The following is a 20,784-nucleotide window of genomic DNA, read 5'->3' on the forward strand; positions in this document are numbered from 1 at the left end:
ACAGAGACTATATCATCTAAGGCTGGTCAGTATTTCTGCATTCCTTGTTTGTAAGTTGGTGTATTTTATTAATAAGATCGATACTCATTTTCCCTTCCCCACAAAGCATGTGTAATATGTGGCAATATAGTGCTCCGTTAATGTAGTCTCTCAAAAGTCTTCCATGCCCACGGATTTATAAGAAGGTCTTTTGTAAGTCTGAAATACTCAAAGCTTTTACATATATGAAGTTCGAGAACAATTAGAGGCAAAAATACATTTTTGAATGCCAAGTTTTAATGATTTTCTTCTGTCTATGGTACCAATTTACTATGAGGGCAAATCAGAAATTAAAAGCAATTATTAAATTACTAGTGTTTAAACCCATTACATTAACGGGTGCTAGTAAAGTCTCCTTCCCTCACATGTCCCCTATTTTCAGCCCCAGCTCCAAACTCCTTTTTTAGCCCCCCCAGCCCCCTTCTCCCATCTTTTCCCATTCAGCTTCCAGCCCCCTTTTCTCACATGTCGCTGGCGCCTATCCATCACCAAGAAGCCCCACCCTTCCCTGCCGCAAACGGAAGCGTCCCTTTCCCCCTCTGGCAGCGGTTGTTTTTATTTTTGGTTTCTCCCACTCTTCCTCTCCTTCCCCTTTTGCCCCCTCTCACTGGTTTATTCTCCTGTTCTCACCTATTTTCTGCCTCGCTTTCCCTTTCTCTTCAGTACCTGTTTTGCTGCCTTTTCCTGGCCCCCTCTCTTGTATTCCCTTGCTCTCCCCTTTCTCAGTCCGGTGTTAGCATTTCCAACCTGCCTCATTCTGACTCTGCAGCCTTCTCATTCCTGCCCACAGTAAATGGAAGCTCAGCCTCAAAGGGGAAAACAAAGCGTGGCTGAGGCGGCTTCTTCCTGCCTAACCCCTGACAGACTACTAAAATTAGTACCAGTGACCGGAGCGCTTTTAGCCCTCCATCTGGGCACTTTAATGCTTACTGAGCCTTCTTGGCTGCCCGGAGAAGAAGTAGCTGCTCAGGGAAGAAGTGGCTGCTCGGGGCAGATAGACAGCTCGTGGGAGACAGCTGCGACTGAAGGGCTGGGAGTTCACGAACTGCTCTAGCTGTGCTCCTCCCCAATAGCTTGCGTTCAAGCCGCTGCGCACTGCAAATTGAACATGGCCATGGAGTCAGACACCATGGCGGCAGGGAACACGCGGATGTAAGTGCGCTTGCATGCTTAGGGTTTTATTATAGGGGATGTGATAACCAGAACAGAGCTAGTGAAATGCAACATATGTGCTCGTTCATTGCCTTTTGGATAGTTTGTCCATGTACAGTGCAGCACTCGGCCTTTAGTTGTGTGGCAGCCATGAGTGGTCAGAAACAGACGCTCTATTGCAAGATTACACCATTGAAGAACAATATGCAATAGTGCACTTTGGGCAGAGGGAGTGAAACCTATGGAAATTCAACATCGGGTATTGACTCACTATGGATGTAACGCCATGAATCAACAAAAGGTTTTTGAGTGGGTAAAAAGGTTTAAAGTGAGAACAGGTGTAACTGACAAAGGTCATTTTGGCCGCCCATCAACATTGCACACACAAGAGCACACTGACAGGGCAGATGCCTTGATTAAAGAAGACCGACAGATAACAGTGTCTTAATTGGCTGCAAATTTAGATACCCGTTATGGATCTTCATTTGCCATAATGCTTGATGAATTGGGTTACAGGATGGGCTCCAAACAGCTAACTGATCTGCACAAGCAACATGTTGTAGTTATGACCCAGTTCCTGAGATGGACCCAGTTCCTGAGATGGTATGAAGATCCCATATTCTCAAGAGAACTGTCACTGGTGACGAGACATGGGTTTATCATTGCAACCCAGAGAGCAAAAGACAAAGCATGATGAAGTAAAAGAAGCAGTGCTCACCTGGCTCTGGCAGTAGCCAAAAAGCTTCTCTGGAGGAATGCCGAAGCTAGTTGAACGACACAACAAATGTGTCGTCTTGCATGGGGGCTATGTAGAAAAGTGATTATGTTCAGTTGCTCACAGTTACTTCTATTAAATGTATTATGCCTTTACTTTTTGATTTACCCTTGTATAAACTGAATTCATGTTTGCAACTTGGACTTATGGGTTTAAGAGATACTCCTGAGTTTATGGCACACAAAATAGGCAAGATACGTATCTCACAGACACCTAAGAAAGCATTTAGCTTTCATTGCACTGCGAGATTGGGTAAGAGACTTCAATCAAATAATATTTTAAGCACGCAAGAAGATGAACATTCTGGGACAGTGCCTAACTGCTTGTGTATGTGCATCCTCTCTCTCTTTATTCTTGATCTCAAACAGCAGCAGGGGTTTTACAGATTCATCATGTTTAGACAGAAGAGCCAAATGTAACAGCACTCCTTGAAAAGTGGTTTCTACAGCTACCTCTTTTGCTTGGCCGTAATCTAAAAATACTGTGATTCATGCAGTTTAAAACATGGTCTACCTTTCCCTTCTCTGTGATCAGCTGTCGAAAATAAAGACATCCTTCCTTGGTTGCATCACTGAAAACATCAGAAGAAGAATCTTTTCTGGACTCAGAATCTTCGGAAGACTTTACACTCTCTGGGGCCTAAACACATGGGAGTAAATACAAGTTAAATCAGACACAAGGGCAGTGATAGAAGTATCATCACTGAGAGGGTCCTGGTGATCCTTCTCCAAGTTTATGTTCGGACTGCTGCAAATGCAGAAGGCTTTGGCTAAATATGCATGATCTCCCTGGCTAAAGTTGTGGCGAGACTGACTGTGGTTCAGCTAATAAAGTAATCACTGTGCTAACTGGAGTCTCCTGTGGTATCTTTGTCTGCGTTTGGTAGGTGAAGAATGGGGCTAGGGGCTCTATTGAAATTTTACTCCTCACTCTCAGTATATACTTTGCTTGGGAACATGAACCAAGGTCTACTCTCTTGGGGCACAGACTAGAGAATGACATGAGGACAAATTTTTCCCCATCCCCGTGAGTTCTTTTCCTGCCCCATTCCTGCAAGCTCCGTCCTCGTCTGCACAAGCCTCAAACACTTTAAAACCATAAGCATTCAAGGCTTGTGCGGTTAAGGCAGAGCTTACAGGAATGGGGCAAAGACAGGGACAGCGACAAAAACTTGTGGGGATGGGGAAAACTGAGTTCCTGCGAGGACAAATTTGCCCCTGCATAGTACTAAAATGAAGCGGAAAAAATTTCAGCTGCTGGCTAGCGTTTCCAACTGACCACGCAACGTGCCTGAAGCAAACTGAAGTCAGGATCTTGCACAAGCGTTAAATACAGCGTGCACACAAAAGCACTGAAGCTGGCTCATGGTGGCCTATCTGAAAAGTCATTTCACGCTCCTGGGGAGTTGTGCTGCTGTGTATAGTCCTTCTAGCGGAAGGTTCGGGCTCAAAGAAACCCCACGGAAAACAGAGACAGAAAAAGACACTGGGAGGCAGTATCCAGCAGTCCCTATCCAATCAAGATGTAGTCTTCTATTTAGCACCTGAACAATTTCTTTGTTCATCAACCATGCTAATAAACAATCTGATGTGAAAATTGTAGTATTAAGTCAAATCTTTCCCTTTTCTTAACCGACATATCCTTGAAGTGTTCATCAATGGACCTGCATGCTACATGCAGTATATATAAGGTATAAAAATGTGCAGTTTCCCAGCTGCAATAAAAGGAATTCAGTTCAGAGTGTGAAAAATAATTACAGCTTTAATATACAGGAGTTCAAAAAGGTTGCAGTGGACCACCGCCAAAATTGTTCTTCATTGTTGGCATAAGGTATATGCTATGCTGGAATGCAGCTTAGTGTTCTCCATTTTAAATTTAGCTCTGTGATCGTTGTTATGTTGGTGGGATCATGCTGTGTTGGGGATGTTAAATAGATGTCCTTTGTACCATAATGCTAGGCACAAGAGTATGGATATTACTCGTACTGTTCTGTTGTATACACTCAGGAACTTAATCTGACCTGACAATATTCATTCTGTGCAAACAACTAAGACTTACTCATTTTGACTAGCAGGACTTCAGACAGAAGTTAAAATAGAATTTGGAAATAAGGGAAGAAACACCTTCAAAATTTTTGACCAAGACATAAAAATATCTGAAAATTCAGGAACCACAGACATAAAAATGACAACCTACTAACCTTGATTCCCTTCAGGCTAGAAACATGTTTAATGGATCTGTTGGAAACAAAATAATTTGTTATTACAAGCCACACATAGTACTGTACCTAACCTCTTGTTTTATATCTCTATAGAAATAAAAACACACACATATTGAAAATCTCTCTCTCTCTCTCTATATATATATATATATAAATAAATAAATATATATATATATATATATACACACACACATACACAGAGAGAGAGAGAGAGATTTTACACAAATAAATTTCTTTAGCTGGAACATAGCGTTCTTAACTTACGATTCTTCTTCTTCTTTATAATTATCTAGTCCCTCGTCACAAGATTTTGATCGCTCTGTTTTGGAGCTGGGTTGAACCTCCAGAATGGTAGGTCTAACAGGTTCTATAAATAAAAAAATGAGTGAGTGTCATTTTTCAATCAAATTGTTATTTATAGCCTACCTTCTCCATGGAATTCTCAAAACAAAGACAAAAATAAACAACAAAAAAAAAGTCATGATAGAAGACTAAAATAATTCTATGCAAAGAAAATGTGATACAAACTAAAAATAGCACATTCACTTTATGGTGAATAAAAAGTTAAAATCTAAAGAAATACCATAAGCTCAATAGGGTAAGCTCGTAGGGCTTTAAACTAGGTAAGTTGGGGGAGGGTACCTACTCATGTACTGGTGCGGAAAGGAACTATCCTGATGGGATGAGTCGACACTCTGCTTCCAAGGTAAGGGCACACATAGCAAACAGTTCTCTAGGAGCCACACAGACTCAGGTGGAAAAAGCCTTACAGCGACCTAGCAAACACAATGTGTGGAGGGCCATGTATATTAATGCTCACAGTTTAGGCAATAAAATTCTAGAGCTGGAAACTGAAATAAGGGATGCCAACCTAGATGTGGTGGCAATAACCGAAACATGGTTTACGGACTCACATGGGTGGGATATGACTATACCGGGGTACAATCTACTTCGTCGTGACAGAGAGGGCAGGTTAGGTGGTGGGGTAGCACTATACATTAAAAAAGACGTCAAAACCACCAGGATCACAGATGTCAAATACACCGGGGAGTCCCTCTGGGTTAACCTGGCAAGAGGTGGCAATAAATGCCTGTATCTTGGTGTGGTATACAGACCCCCAAGACAAATGGAAGACATGGACACTGAATTAATTGAGGACATAGAGAATATCACTCTACGGGGCGACACTGTACTGCTTGGGGACTTCAACATGCCTGATGCAGACTGGAACACATTTTCAGCAATCACCAGTAGCAGCAAGAGGCTTTTGGCCTCCATAAATGGTGCACAACTAAAACAGATGGTAACGGAGCCCACTAGGGCCCAGGCGATCCTTGACCTGGTACTCACCAACGGGGAAAGCGTCTCAGAGGTCTTGGTAGGAGATACGCTAGCCTCCAGCGACCATAACATGGTATGGTTCAACCTTAGGAAAGGATTCCCTAAATCAATCACAAAAACAAAGGTACTTAACTTCCGGGGCACCGACTTCACACGCATGGAAATTTCGTCCATCAGACGCTGCAGGACCAAGCAGAGACCGGTAATGTGGAAGCTATGTGGTCGTACCTGAAATCATCCATACACGAAGCTACTAATCGCTACATAAAATCGGTAGACAAACGGCAAAGAAACAATAAACCCCAATGGTTCACTGAGGAGATCTCGCACCTCATTAAGAAGAAAACAGCATTTCTTTCCTACAAACGTACGCAGAGAAGGGAAACTAAAGTAGAATATAAGACCAGGTCTGCAGCGGTCAAAACAGCAGTTAGGGAGGCCAAACTTCGAGTGGAAGAAACTTTGGCAAAAAACATTAAAAAAGGGGATAAATCTTTCTTCAGGTATATTAGTGATAGGAAAAGGAACACAGACGGCATAGTACGCCTTAGAAGACCGGACGGAAACTACGCAGTGGCGGATTCTGAAAAAGCCGAAATACTAAATGAATATTTCTGCTCAGTCTTCACCTGTGAGGCACCGGGACACGGACCACAGTTGAAGGCAAAACAAATTGCGGAAGACCCGTTTCAGAATTTTGAGTTCACACCTGAAGACGTCTACAGCGAGCTGACAAGGCTCAAGGAGAACAAGGCCATGGGACCGGACAATTTACACCCAAGAGTGCTTAGAGAATTGAGAGATGTTCTGGCGGAACCGTTGGCTGTGCTCTTCAATCTCTCACTAAGCACGGGGAAAGTTCCATTGGACTGGAAAACAGCCAACGTCATTCCTCTGCATAAAAAGGGTTGCAAGGCTGAGGCTGCGAACTATAGACCGGTGAGTCTCACTTCAATAGCGTGTAAACTCATGGAAACACTAATTAAGCATAAATTAGATACGGTCTTGAATGAGGGGAATCTCCAGGACCCCAGTCAACATGGATTCACCAAGGGTAGGTCCTGCCAGTCCAATCTTATCAGCTTCTTTGACTGGGTAACAAGAAGGCTGGACTCGGGAGAGTCCTTAGACGTCGTATACCTTGACTTCAGCAAGGCTTTTGACAGCGTCCCACACCGCAGACTGCTGAACAAGATGGAATCGATGGGGTTAGGAGTAACACTAACTGCATGGGTTAAAGATTGGTAAGTGGCAGACTTCAGAGGGTGATGGTTAACGGTACCCTCTCCAAAACGTCAGAAGTGACCAGCGGAGTGCCGCAGGGCTCAGTCCTGGGTCCACTCCTCTTCAACATATTCATTAGGGATTTGACTCAAGGGCTTCAAGGTAAGGTAACCTTATTCGCTGATGATGCCAAACTATGCAATATCATAAACAGCTACAATCTGCAGAATACTATGGAACAGGACCTCCGTACGTTAGAAAGTTGGTCCTCTGTCTGGCAGCTGGGCTTCAACGCCAAGAAATGTAAGGTCATGCATCTCGGAAATGGAAATCCATGCAGAACTTACACCTTGAATGGAGAAACTTTGACCAAGACTACAGCAGAACGAGACTTGGGAGTGATCATCAGTGCAGACATGAAGACTGCTACTCAAGTGGAGAAGGCTTCATCTAAGGCACAGCAGATGATGGGTTGTATCAAGAGAAGTTTCGTCAACAGGAAGCCTGAGGTCATGATGCCATTATACAGAGCCATGGTGAGACCTCATCTAGAATACTGTGTGCAATTTTGGAGGCCACATTACCGTAAAGATGTGCTCAGAATTGAGTCGGTTCAGCGGATGGCCACCAGGATGGTCTCGGGGCTAAAGGGTCTCTCATACGAAGAGAGAATGAACAAATTGCAGCTCTATACTCTCGAGGAGCGTAGGGAGAGGGGAGACATGATTGAGACATTTAAGTACATCACGGGATGGGTCGAGGTGGAAGATGATATCTTTCTTCTCAAAGGACCCTCGAACACAAGAGGACATCCGCTCAAACTCAGGGGAGGGAAGTTTCGTGGAAACGTCAGGAAGTACTTCTTCACGGAACGAGTGATAGAGCATTGGAACAATCTTCCTGTACAGGTGATCGAGGCCCGCAGTATCCCAGACTTCAAGAATAAATGGGATACCTATGTGGGATCACTGCGAGAGTCATACCAATGAATAGGGTCGCTAGGATATAGACTTAATAGAGCAGGTCAGTAGAGTTAAGGGGGCCAGTAGACTTAAAAGGGGGTCAATGGTATGGGCAGACTTGATGGGCTGTAGCCCTTATCTGCCGTCATCTTTCTATGTTTCTATTAGTAACGCTGGCCAAACTCTGGGACATAAAAAAACAGACCACCACAAGAAAAACAACCTTTGCACCCATAAAACAGAGAATGAAATGTAGTAAATTAACAGCCAAATCTCAGAATTGCCCGATCTCTACCTTGGCTTATTGACCAGTTTAAAAATTAGTAGACAGAACAGGAATCACCACAAAATAAAAATAAATCTCTAGTAAGTAAATATCAATAAATACAACTGCACAGATATGTGAGAGAACTGCTAGAAGTATGGCAAATTTGAACAGATTTCTAATTAAAATTTCTGTGTACTTACAAAAGCAAATTCATGAAATTTAGATGTTCTTCAGGAAGAACTTCATCTATTCAGCTGTGTTTTTATCAATCAAGCAAGAAAAATAGCTTACCTGTAACAAGTGTTCTCCAATTACATCAGTTCACTAGTCACATTTAGGTAATGTCCTGAAGAATCAGAGATAAGACACATTTATTCCAGAACTTTCCAGAGCATTTCCTAAATCTGAGGAAAGTTGTTTGCCCACTTCCTTAGCAATACAGCCTCAGTTCTTTAATTAAGCTAAGTTCAACTCTAGAAAAGGAAGAGGAAAGGTTTTGATTGATTGGTGAACTGCTGTCTTTAAGAGAAATCTGGTTATAGATAAACAACGTTACTTTCTCTGAAGATAAGCAGTTCACCATAGTCATACATACCAGACCAGTGGTTCCCAATCCTGTCCTGGAGGACCCCCAGGCCGGTCGGGTTTTCAGGATAGCCCTAATGAATATGCATTAGAGAGATCTGCATACAATGGAGGTGCGTGGCGCAGTGGTTAAAGCTACAGCCTCAGCACCCTGAGGTTGTAGGTTCAAACCCACACTGCTCCTTGTGACCCTGGGCAAGTCACTTAATCCCCCCATTGCCCCAGGTACATTAGATAGATTGTGAGCCTGCCAGGACAGATAGGGAAAAATGCTTGAGTACCTGAATAAATTAATGTAGACCGTTCTGAGCTCCCTTGGGAGAACGGTATAGAAAATTGAATAAATATATAAATAAATAAAATAAAATCCGACTGGCCGGGTGGTCCTCCAGGACAGGGTTGGAAACCACTGTACTAGACTCCCTTAAAATCTGCCTTCAACAAAAAATAAAAAACAAAAACAGAAAACAGCCATTCTGCTAACAAACCTCTTAGAGGATAAAATAATGGGGAAAACCTAAAGAGCATGGCTCATGGAATTTTTTTTCAACTCCTTTGTATATAGATAAATATCCATTTTGAGGAGGGGGAGGGGTTGATGATTATGTACATATATATGTGTGTGCACTATATATTTGGGATCAGAAGACAATATTGTTTATTGAAAGCTTCTATACCGCTAATAATGACTGGGTAGTCAATTCAGAGCGGTTTACATCAGCTTCTATAACAGTGTTATGATACATGAGCTTCAGTGATAGTGTTACAGTACATGAGCTATGATTTGTGAGCTTCTAAATTATGTTACAATACACGAGCTTCAGTAATTGTGTTACAATACATGAGTTCTAGTTATGGTTTACAATACAACACATAGGCTAAGATATATGAGCTTTAGTAATTGTGTTATTATAGAGTTAGGGTGTTTCAGTGATGGTTATCCATACATGAGCTTCAGCTGGTGTTCTTTGATGGTTTTGGTGCTTTAGGGTATTCCTGGTATGGTGCATTTACATTTCATTTACTGAGAATATATTATTTACACACAATCTTCACCCTAAATATGTGCATTTTAGTATACTATATTTACCCTACAGCTACATTTATCTTACCTATTTATACCATAACACATTTATTCTATGTATATATACTATAATTCTATTTTCTGTGTTTTATACTTTACTTTTTGTTCCTCCTGTTGTGTTCCAAGTGGAGATTAGCCCGCTATTTCCTCCTCACTGCTACTCCCCCTGAATGTTTCTTTATTAGTTTAAGTGGTTTGTAAGAAGGATGGTCTTTATTCCTTTCTTGAACTTTTCTTGTTTTAATTCCTTCAGAAGGGAGTTCCACCACATTGGAGCCATCACTGAGAACATTCATGAGGCCAATTTGCATGTCTGTCACCTCTATTATATGCAAATTTGCCTCATGTATATTCATTAGGGATATCTTGAAAACCCAACTGGCTGAGGGTCCTTCAGGACAGGCTTAAGAACCATTGATATATGGTATGCTCACTGGTAATTCAGTATTGCTCATAACAAAGCAGTAAGATCAACCGAACAGGCTTATCGGCACAGAACTCCCTTCTCACAGCTGTCGATTCCACATCGAGGTCACCCACAGGGCCAATTCCTATGGAGCAAAGGCAAAACAGAATGTAGCAAAGGGCGGGGCTCTAGATTAATTTGCTGTGATTAAAGGAACAAATATTACCAGGTATGATACATGTTTCTTTCCTTGTCATCAGCAGCAGATGAATCCAGACAAGTGGGATATAGCAAAGCAGTGCTTAGTAGGGTGGGACAGAGATGTTCATAGAAATAAGGGACAGTAAAACCCATGTTTCACCATCCTCAAAAAAGTTGAAGGATGGACCAAGGGAGATTCATTGTCTCCCAGAACCACACAAAGGGCGAAACCTGTTACATGCCATGCAAGGGAGTAAGCCTACTCTGGATCAATGTAAAGTATTGGAACCTAGGGTGCTAGAGCCTTCAGAGTCGTAAAGGAAGTGCCATCTCCAAGCATTGAAGGGCAGCAGATCCTAAACCCCTGTAGACATCAAGGGGAAGGCAAATATGCTTCTCTAGAGAAGAACAGCTTCATGGAGATGCATTTGCCATCCGAGAAGGATGTCCCACACAGCAACTCACACAAAATGTGCCTACCAATCTCAACAGGGGTTACGCCTGGCCCCGGCGATGCTGATGTGTACAGTCTGTCAAAATCTGCTGCGGATGACAGCCTGAATCTGAGCTGTGCTCCACCTTGGAGAAGAAAAAAATAAATACTTCCAGAATATTCTGAGAAGAGAAGGATATTCCAGAACCAGAACAAGAACCCTGGGCACCTGCCCCCATGGAAGAGACAGTGCCAGAAATAGGCAGGTTTAATGAACTGGGGAATGAGACCCAGGAGTTTCTGGCTGATATGGATACTTTAAAGAAAAACAAGAAGGAGAAGGGGAATAGGACTTGATGCACTATCAAAACAGTTTACATATTATAAACGGGTAGTTAATTTTGTATCTGGGGCAACAGAGGGTTACTTGCCCTGAGTCCCAAAGAACTACAGTGGAAACTGAATCCTGTTCCCCCCAGTTCTCAGGCCACTGCACTAACCATTAGGCTACTCCTCTACAGTGTTCCTCCGCTCATTTGCGGTTCGCGAATTCGCTCATTTTTTGGTCTGCTCCGACCGCCTTTTCCTGTAGTAAAGTTGGGCTACACCAATCAGGAGCTGCATGTCAAAGCAGCTCCTGATTGTTGTAGCCCAACTTTACTACATTAAGAGGCGGTCAGAGCAGACCAGGTGATTTTCTTCACCCGCTGTCACTCCAGCTGCCCTCTCCTGCCTCCCCTGCCTTTTTACAGACGAAAAACCACATTCACGGTTTTTTTTAAATTTGAGGGGGTTTCTGGAACAGAACCCCTGTGAATTTCGGGGGAATACTGTACTCCTGTTCAACTGTCATCCAAATAGAAATCTATTAGAAACTGAGGGTGATGGAAACAAGATAAGAGAAGGATATTTTACTGCTGTGCTGTGTAGTTACTTGTTGATAAGGACGGAGATAAGCACAGACGGAAAAAGAAACAGGTATATTCAGCAAGGAGGTCATGCTGACTGACCTGGGGAAACAATGCTTCTCAGCTGGGCTTTTCAGTTTATATTGACATTTATATGGCTTTTAGAAATATATATGAAAAAGCTAATATATTTTTATGGCGAGTTGTAAAAAGAAAGCAACTACCTCTTGTGAAAATAAGCTGAACAGCAGCCATGACAGCCTTCTCAAAGATGACTGTGGGCCATTTTGAGTTCTACTAAAAATAGATGACAAAGTTTAATATATTATTTCTAAAAGGAAAACAGCCCTACTAATAGAAAAAGCCCACTGGAGTTGGGCTCTAAGTCTCTTAAGAATGGACTACACTAGAAGAAATGATGTTGGTACCCTAAATCAGTACTTCTCAACGCCTATATATCTTGTAACTTCATGACAACTCTTATGTAATCTGTCTTGAACTGCAAGGTAATGGCGGAATAGAAATCACTAATGTAATGTAATGTAACATAAGAATTGCCATACTGGGACAGGCTGATGGTCCAACAAGCCCAGTATCCTGTTTCTAGCAGTGGCCAACCCAGGTCCCAAGTATCTAGCTAGATTCCAAGTAGTAAAACAGATTTTATGCTAAATACTCCGCAGAATAGCACTTGGTCGCTCTTCAATGAAGGCTCTTGACAAAGTATTCAAAGGCAAGGAGGTAACTCTCCAAATGAAAATCAGAGTGGTCCACGCACTAATTTGGTCAGTTACATATGCAAAATCTGGACACTATGGAAACAAGACAGAAAGAAGATTGACTTATTTGAGCTTTAGTGCTGGAGAAGGATTTTAGGCACGCCATGGACCGTCAGAAGAACTAACAAATCGATTCTGGAAGAGATCAAACCAGTTATGTCACTTGAAGCCCAAATGATGAAGTTACGACTGTCTTATTTTGGTCATACCATCAGAAGTGAGAGATCACTGGAGAAGGACATCATGTTTGAGAAGATCAGAGGAACCAGGAGAAGAGGGTGACCTGCAATCAGATGGCTGGACACACTGAAAACAACCATGGGGATGATGCTGGAGGACCTTTCCGGACTAGAACAAAACTGATTTCTTTTTAGATCTGCAATTCATCAAGTCCCTAGGACTTGAGCACGAGTCGATGGCACCTAACGTAGGAATAAGTAGTGCTGCCTGATTCGCCGATTCGTTGTTCAAGAAAATTGGACTCACCGATTCAGCGACCAACACCCCTCTTCCCCCAAGTGAGACCTGACATACCTCAGAGGCCTCCTAAAGCAGCTGCAGCATCATTCTAATGGGCTGCTTGCGGCTTGCCCCACTAGGGCTTTCCCTCTGCTGCATCACTGATAATTCCTAATATTCTATTGCTTTCTTAGCCAGCACCACACATTGAGCTGAGGGTTTCAATGTATCCTCAATAATGCCACTGCTGACCATCCACTGCCACTGCTGCTTTAGGCGGCCTCAAAGGTATGTCAGGGCTCAAGGTGAGAGAATCAGTGGAGTGTTGCTGCACAGGGGAATGGGAAAGGAATGGGAGGGGAGGAAAGGAAAGGAAATAGAAAGATTTGACCCAGGGCACAAGGACTTGAGCACGAGTCGATGGCACCTAACCTAGGAATAAGTAGTGCTGCCTGATTCGCCGATTCGTTGTCCGAGAAAATTGGACTCACCGATTCAGCGACCAACACCCCTCTTCCCCCAAGTGAGACCTGACATACCTCAGAGGCCTCCTAAAGCAGCTGCAGCATCATTCTAATGGGCTGCTTGCGGCTTGCCCCACTAGGGCTTGCCCTCTGCTGCATCACTGATAATTCCTAATATTCTATTGCTTTCTTAGCCAGCACCACACATTGAGCTGAGGGTTTCAATGTATCCTCAATAATGCCACTGCTGACCATCCACTGCCACTGCTGCTTTAGGCGGCCTCGAAGGTATGTCAGGGCTCAAGGTGAGAGAATCAGTGGAGTGTTGCTGCACAGGGGAATGGGAAAGGATGGAAAGCTTCTACAAATGGGAAATGGATGGGAGGGGAGGAAAGGAAATAGAAAGATTTGACCCATGGCACAAGGCAGGGGGCGGAGAGAGAGAGGGGGATGGGAGAGAGGGGCGAGAGAGAGAGACAGAGAGGACAGTGGGAAAGAAACAAATGTTGAATATGGCAGTGGAAGGTAGAAAAAAAATAATTTTCTATTTTGTTATTAGAATAAGTCAGATTTGAAATGTGTATCCTGCCACAGCTGATATTAGAGAGGAAAAGTCTTTTTTGTTTACACCATAGCGCTGGTATGGGGTTGGAGAGGGAAAAGGGGGATGGAGTGGGTGGAAAGGCTACAAAATAAACCAGCCAGGATATGGCAAAAAAACAAAAAAAACAAAACCAAAAACAAAAAAACACCCATACCTGATTGGGCAGGAAAAGCAAATCAAAAAAATCGATTAAATAGGCCGAATCAAAAAACTTTTCCCTGATCAGGCAGCACTAGGAATAAGCAGTTAATATCTCCAAGCCATCTCAATAATGGCTTATGGACTTCTCTTTTAGGAAATTATCCAAACCTTTTATAAACCCTGCTAAGCTAACTGATTTCACCACATTCTCTGGCAATGAATTCCAGAGTTTAATTACACGTTGTGTGAAGAAATATTTTCTCCGGTTTGTTTTATATCTACTACTTAGTAGCTTCATCGCATGCCCCCTATTCCTAGTATTTTGGGAAAGAGTGAACATGCGATTCACATCTACCCTTTCCACTCCACTCAGTATTTTTATTTATTTTTCTATTTATATCCTTTAACAATTTAATATCAAGCATTACAGTCTTGAAAAAGATCAGAATATCCAAAAAGGAAAAAAATTAACATATAAAATATATACTGGAAATACAATCAACTATTTAGTCCACAAAATTTGGAATTAAGAAAGGAAATAAATTTCAATTAACTGAACAACATTATTCAAAAATAGAGTAACGGCAATGGATATCCACCCTACAACCGATAGACAGGTCATTCATCAATGGAGTAAGAGACCAACCCTTCTTTTGGCCCTAAAAAATCTAATAACTGTTTGGGTTCAAAATAAAGGAAATTTTTATTTTGATAAGAAATTAAACATTTTACTGGAAATTTAAGCAAACAAGTAGCCCCAAGGGCCAGGACTCTTGGCCACAAGGCAAAAAACTCCTTTCTACGCCTCTGGCTTTTCAGAGCTAGGTCTAGAAAAATTCTAACATTTGAGCTCAAAAATTTGTCATTTATATGATGGAAATATAGGCGTAAAACATATCCTCTATCACTTTCCAAGGCTAGAGTCAATAAAAGAGTGGTTCTATCTGTAGCCACCTCAAAAGAACTTTCCAGAAATAAAGACAGATCAACATTATCTTTAGATTTTTCCTTAGAAGTAGACTTCCCTTGAGGTCTCCTAAAATCCAAGTAATAAGCCCTAACAATTGGAAGTATATTTTCCAATGGAATGGCTAGGACTTCTTGAAAATATTTTCTCACCATCTCCACTGGAGAGATGACGGGACATTTAGGAAAGTTCAAAAGTCTTAAATTATTTTTCCTAAGTGAATTTTTAAAATTTTCCAACTTGCAGGAGATAAATAATCTTTCCTTAACCATTTCCAATTGGACAGCTTTTACTTCTTTCAAACTTTCTTCTTGTTTTTCAAATTTCGCACTTAAATTAGTTAGTCAACCTGGTGAATGGGAAGTTGCTAGGTGAGGCCTGGATCCACTGCTGGAACCTCTTAAAGCATGTAGGATAAGAATCTTCAGAAGATGGGAATAATTATTAGAGTTAGGGGACTTATTCAATTATTCAATATCTCTTAAAACCAGATCCTGAAACACCAATAACTCAGGAGGAACCCAATGGGATTTTGCATGAAAAAGGGAATCATCCCTATTGGGTTCCTTATCAACAAAAAAACAGTTTAATTTGTAAAGATCTGGTAAGCCATGTCAGGGTGTTTCGGGATCTGGTTTTAAGGGATATTGAACAAATGAATAAGTCCCCTAACACTAATAATTATTCCAACCTTACCCGGGCTCAATATAATGCTCTAAACACATTGCGGTCTGATCCCAATCTCGTCATCAAGCCCGCTGACAAGGGCGGAGCAGTAGTGGTTTTATCTAAAACTCAGTATCTCGCGCAGATTCAGTCTCATATTTCCAATGCAGCTTGGTATACCAAGCTCGACAACAGCCCTTCCCCTCAATTACGAGCCACCATTATGCAGATGGTTCAATCTGCACGTGAAGATAACATCATCACTAAAGGAGAGGCCAAATTTTTGACCCAAACCTCCAGTCATACTCCATCTTTCTACACTGTCATCAAAATACATAAAACTCTCTCCAATTCCCCGGGAAGACCCATCGTCTCTCTTAGGGGCACCATTTTGGAGCCTTTGTCCAAAATGGTGGATCATTTCTAGAAAACTCAAGTGGCTAAGGCTAAATCTTTTGTTTTGGATACCACCCATTTTCTTAACCTTATTGAACCTCTAGTTGTCTCTCAAACTGATTTGTTGATTACTATGGATCTTGAGGCTTTGTATAGTAACATCCTGCAATTAGAAGCTCCGAGGATTGTAGATGCCACCTTATCAACGTTACCTGATGACACCCATATTATTAAATCTTTCTTGATGGTGTTATCTTCCCTAGTTTTGCAAAAAAAAATTTTTTGAGGTACAAGGTGACTTTTACCTCCAAACTCATGGGGGTCACAATGGGGACAGCGACGGCACCTAGTGTCGCCAACTTGTATGTAACTGACTTTGAGGAGAAACATCTTTATCCTTCAGCTTGGATGGCGCATAGTGCTATCTGGTTGTGATATATAGATGATGTTTTCCTTATTTGGACTGACACCCTAGGAAAATTTCATGAGTTTTTACAGTGGCTCAATTCTTTGGATATCCATTTGAAGTTTACGGCTGCAGTGGACACTTCATCTGTCACTTATCTTGACACCGTGGTGACGAAGTCTTCCTGTAAGTTGGTGACTACAACTATATTTAAGAACTCCTTAGACAAAAAAAACCTAACTAGACTATATAAGAAAATATCATTGTCAATCTTTAAGTCACATGAAGAAGTGGGGAAAAATGATTAGGTAACAAGCTAGGCATTAAGTTTTAGAATTAGGCAAATTAGTATGCACACTTTTGCTCAGTACACTCTCCCCTCCATATTTGTAGGGGTGAGGAGTGCAGCCCCCTCACAAATACCATGTATTCACAAATAACTTTAGGGTTCCTCAAACTTTAAACTCCCACCCATTCCTGTCTCCCGGACCCCTCCCACCTAATCTTAAAGCTCTGGTAGTCTAAAGGTGAAGCGGGGCTCCTGCCCCGTTAAAGCCACAATCAAAAATGGTTGTCACGAGTTCCCACGATCTTGCGAGGAGACAGAGCAAGACCTTACTGAATCTAGAGAGGTCTATTTATATAGCATTTGGCACCACCAGTCATTTTGAAATGTTGGTACATATGGCTAAAGTAGAAAACCCCTGCTACTCTGGAATCTAAAAAGCAGTAGAACTACATTCCAGGCTGCTCTATCACACATTAAGCCCTGCTTTTAGGGATTCAAGTAAGTGTGGAGGCCATAAAGGTGCACTTTGGACTCCCCACTGACCTGCATCTCAAGTGCAGTAGCCTTAGCTGTTACTGGAAGGAAATCAGAGTAAGAAGTAAGAGAATTATCATGTAGGCCAGGGGTAGGCAATTCCGGTCCTCGAGAGCCAGAGCCAGGTCAGGTTTTCAGGATATCCAGGGCTGGATTAACCACTAGGCCAAGTAGGCACGTGCCTAGGGCCCAAAATGGTTAGGGGGGCCCATTGAAGGAGACCACTAAAAATAAAAAAAATTCAGACCGTGACAGTCCGGCCCCCCGCAGCGATCGGTAACACCCCCCCCCTCGATCGGCAAATCAGGGCCGGCGACTGCTTTCTCCTGCTGCTGCCGAAGCCTGTAAATAATTTTAACACACATCGCAAGGCTCTAACAGTGCGCGTGACGCTACCGGCTTCCCTCCTCCTCCTCCTCCATCAACCAAATGGGAAATTACGTCATGAGGGGGGAGAAAGGGAGCCGTCGGCAGCATGTGCACTGTTAGAGCCCTGCGGCGTATGTTAAAGTTATTTACAGGCTTCGGCAGCGGTGGGAGAAAGCAGTCGCTGGCCCTGTTTTGCCGATCGAGGGGGGGGCCCTGTTTCGCCGACTGAAGGGGGGGCAGGGGGCCCTGTTTCATTGATCGAGAGGGGGGGCCCCGGTGTTGCCGATCAGTGTGGGGGAGGGGGGCGGGCAGAGGCAGGAGAAAGCAGTAAATGAGTGGGGAGGGGGAAGATGGAAGGGCAGTAGAAATACATTATGTTGGAGCAGGGGATGAGAGGGAGGGAGAGAAGGGGGAAATGTTGGACAAGGGCAGGAGGGGTGCTAGATCATAGGGTGACAGGGGGGAGAGAACAACAGGAAAGAGAGCGGAAGCAATCTTTGACCCTGAGGGGGAGGGAAGAGAGAGGTGGTGAGATGATTGATCATGGGGAGAGGGACAGAAGCTAATAGAGATGGGATAGGAAGATAGTGAAGGAAAAAGGACAGGGAGATGTCAGGAGAGGAGATTCTGGGCTACAAGAATGGAGGGAGGGGATATACTGGAAATTGTGGGACCGCACAAGGGACAGTGGTGGCAAGGACATGAATGAGAGGAAGATAACCTCTAGCTCCTCACCGCTGCTGCTTTCCCATATGCGCCTGACACTGACGGAACAAGTTCTTCCCACTTCCATCATCTGCTCTCTTCTCTCTCTCCCTCAACCCCAGGCAATTCACTGATGGGGGGCAGGATAACTGATGGAATTGCCTGGGGTAGAGAGAGAGAGAGAAGGGGGCAGATGATGGAAGCAGGGAGAACTTGTGCCGTCAGCTTCAGGCGCATATGGGAAAGCAGCAGTGGTGAGGAGGTGAGGGACCCTCACCTCCTCACCACTGCTGCTGCTTTCCCACATGCTGAATGGGGGAAGACAGAGTTAGTGAGATAGAGGAGGGATGAAGGAAAGGGGTGGCAAGCTGTGAGTAGACACAGTGAAAAGAGGGAAACTGAGGACTGAATAGTAAGAAAGAATTTAATTTAGATGGAGGCAGGAAATAGAGAAGGAAGAACAGAGAAGAAAAGGGAAGAGAGAAGAGAATTCCCAGAAACGGGGGAGACATATCAGATCTGAGTGGAGGAAATGAGAAGAGAGAGACACTAAAAACCACAGGGGGGGGAGAGAAGGAGAGATGGAATGAGAGATATGCCAGACCATGGGGGGAACAGAGGGAAGATGATGGATGCTAGACCAAAGAGAGGCGGGGGGAGCAGAAGGAGAAATGGCAGAGGGAGGTAGAGATTTTCTGGAAAGGGCAGACACTACATAGAAGGAAGCGAATGACAAGAAGATGAGGGAAGCAGAAACCACATGACAGAGGTAGAAAAAAAAGTCTATTTTTTATTTTATTGCTTTAGGATAAAGTAGTATTTTAGCTGTGTTGATAAATGTTTAGAAATAGAAATGGTGATCCTTTTATTGGACTAATTTTAATATATTTTTGGCTAACTTTCAGAGACCAAATTCTCCTTCCTCAGGTCAGGACAGGATACTGTAACAGTAGTATACTTTACTGACCTAAGGAAAGAGGGTTTGACCTCTGAAAGCTAATTAAAAATGTATTAGTCCAATAAAATGGTATCTTATTTTCCATTTTTTGTTTTATTTTTATTTGTTAATTTGTAAAGTGATTTGTTATTTCTCTTTTTTTCAAATTTACATATGCTATCTTTATATTTTGTTCAGTATTGGGGGATATGAACCACTGTTTCTTCACCCCTAAACTGTACCGTTCCTTCAGTTTATAACACAAGGCAGTATGCTGAATGCTTTGCAATGCTCCGATGGTCACAGAATTCCTATGATCGTCAGAACAGCACAGAACATTCAGCCCACCAGACAGTGCTAAAAACCTCGTCCGTGCTTTTGTAAAAAGGGGGTAGGGAGTTTAGTTTGTGATTACTTATTCCATACTGGATGAGGGTGGTTCTGTGTAGAGAATGACACGGGGAGCGATCCCCGCAGCGAACCGCTGCGTGGCTGCGGTTTGGCTGCGGGTTATGGTGACCTCATTAGCAAATCGCCGCAGACGCAGGGACAAATCCTTTCACCGCCCGCAAAAACGGTGAATAGATTTGTCCCCGCAGGCCAATGTCCCCCCTTCTAGGAACCGCTATTTACCTGTGTTTCACCGTGTTCGTGACCGGGTGTTAGATGTCTCCGCCATGTTGTCTGTCTCCTCCAACTTTCGATCCAACTCGCACGTTGCCGCATTTACTCTCGATCCAACTTGCATTTGTCAGATCAACCCTTCCTGCCAATAGAACTCGCCCCCCCCCCCCCCCCGACGATCGCCGGCAGGAGGATATCCAACCCCTCCTGCCAGCTCCCCAACAGCCCCCCTATGATCACTGATAGGAGGGTGCCCAACCCCTCCTGCCGGCCCCCCCAATGGCCCCCTATATCGCCAATAGGAGGGTGCCCAACCCCTCCTGCCGGACCCTCCCCCAACAAACCCCGCCATCCCGAAACACCACCCTTAGTCTTACTTTCCAAGTTGGACCGGACAGCTCCTCGCTCGTCTGGCCAGCAGGCCTGCCTCCGTCCAAATGAGGCGGGCCCGCCCCTCCCCTCCCCTGCCTAACCCACAGGATCCTAGGGCCTGATTGGCCCAAGCACCTAAGGCCCCTCCTATAGCGGGAGTGGCTTTAGGTGCCTAGACCAATCAGGCCCTAGGATCCTGTGGGTTGGGCAGGGTAGGGGCGGGCCCGCCTCATTTGGACGGAGGCAAGCCTGCTGGCCATACGTGTGAGGAGCCGTCCGGTCCAACTTGGAAAGTAAGACTAAGGGGGTTCCGGGGTGGGAGGGTTCGTTGGGAGGGGGGTCCAGCAGGAGGGGTTGGGTACCCTTCTGCTGCGATTGTCGGGAGGGCCGTTGGGGGGGGGTCTACAGGAATACACAGTCTAGTACCCGAACTCGCAATCTGGGCAACTGCAACTGGGCAACCTGATCCCGAA

General features: G+C 43.7%; 1 protein-coding gene across 4 annotated transcripts in view; it reads right to left on the minus strand.

Annotated features, from left to right (window-relative positions):
• The window catches only part of ARHGAP21 (Rho GTPase activating protein 21), a 341,680-nt gene that overhangs the window by 31,940 nt on the left and 288,956 nt on the right, over positions 1-20,784 (minus strand). For all 4 annotated transcript variants that reach the window (XM_033931381.1, XM_033931383.1, XM_033931379.1 and 1 more), the window contains 3 exons: positions 4,452-4,554; positions 4,167-4,203; positions 2,480-2,605 (listed from right to left, as the gene is read on the minus strand). In XM_033931381.1, the coding sequence (XP_033787272.1) occupies positions 2,480-2,605; positions 4,167-4,203; positions 4,452-4,554 (266 nt within the window). The remainder of the gene's footprint in view (positions 1-2,479; positions 2,606-4,166; positions 4,204-4,451; positions 4,555-20,784) is intronic.

Source organism: Geotrypetes seraphini, chromosome 2, assembly GCF_902459505.1.
Source record: "Geotrypetes seraphini chromosome 2, aGeoSer1.1, whole genome shotgun sequence".
NCBI lineage: Eukaryota > Metazoa > Chordata > Amphibia > Gymnophiona > Dermophiidae > Geotrypetes > Geotrypetes seraphini.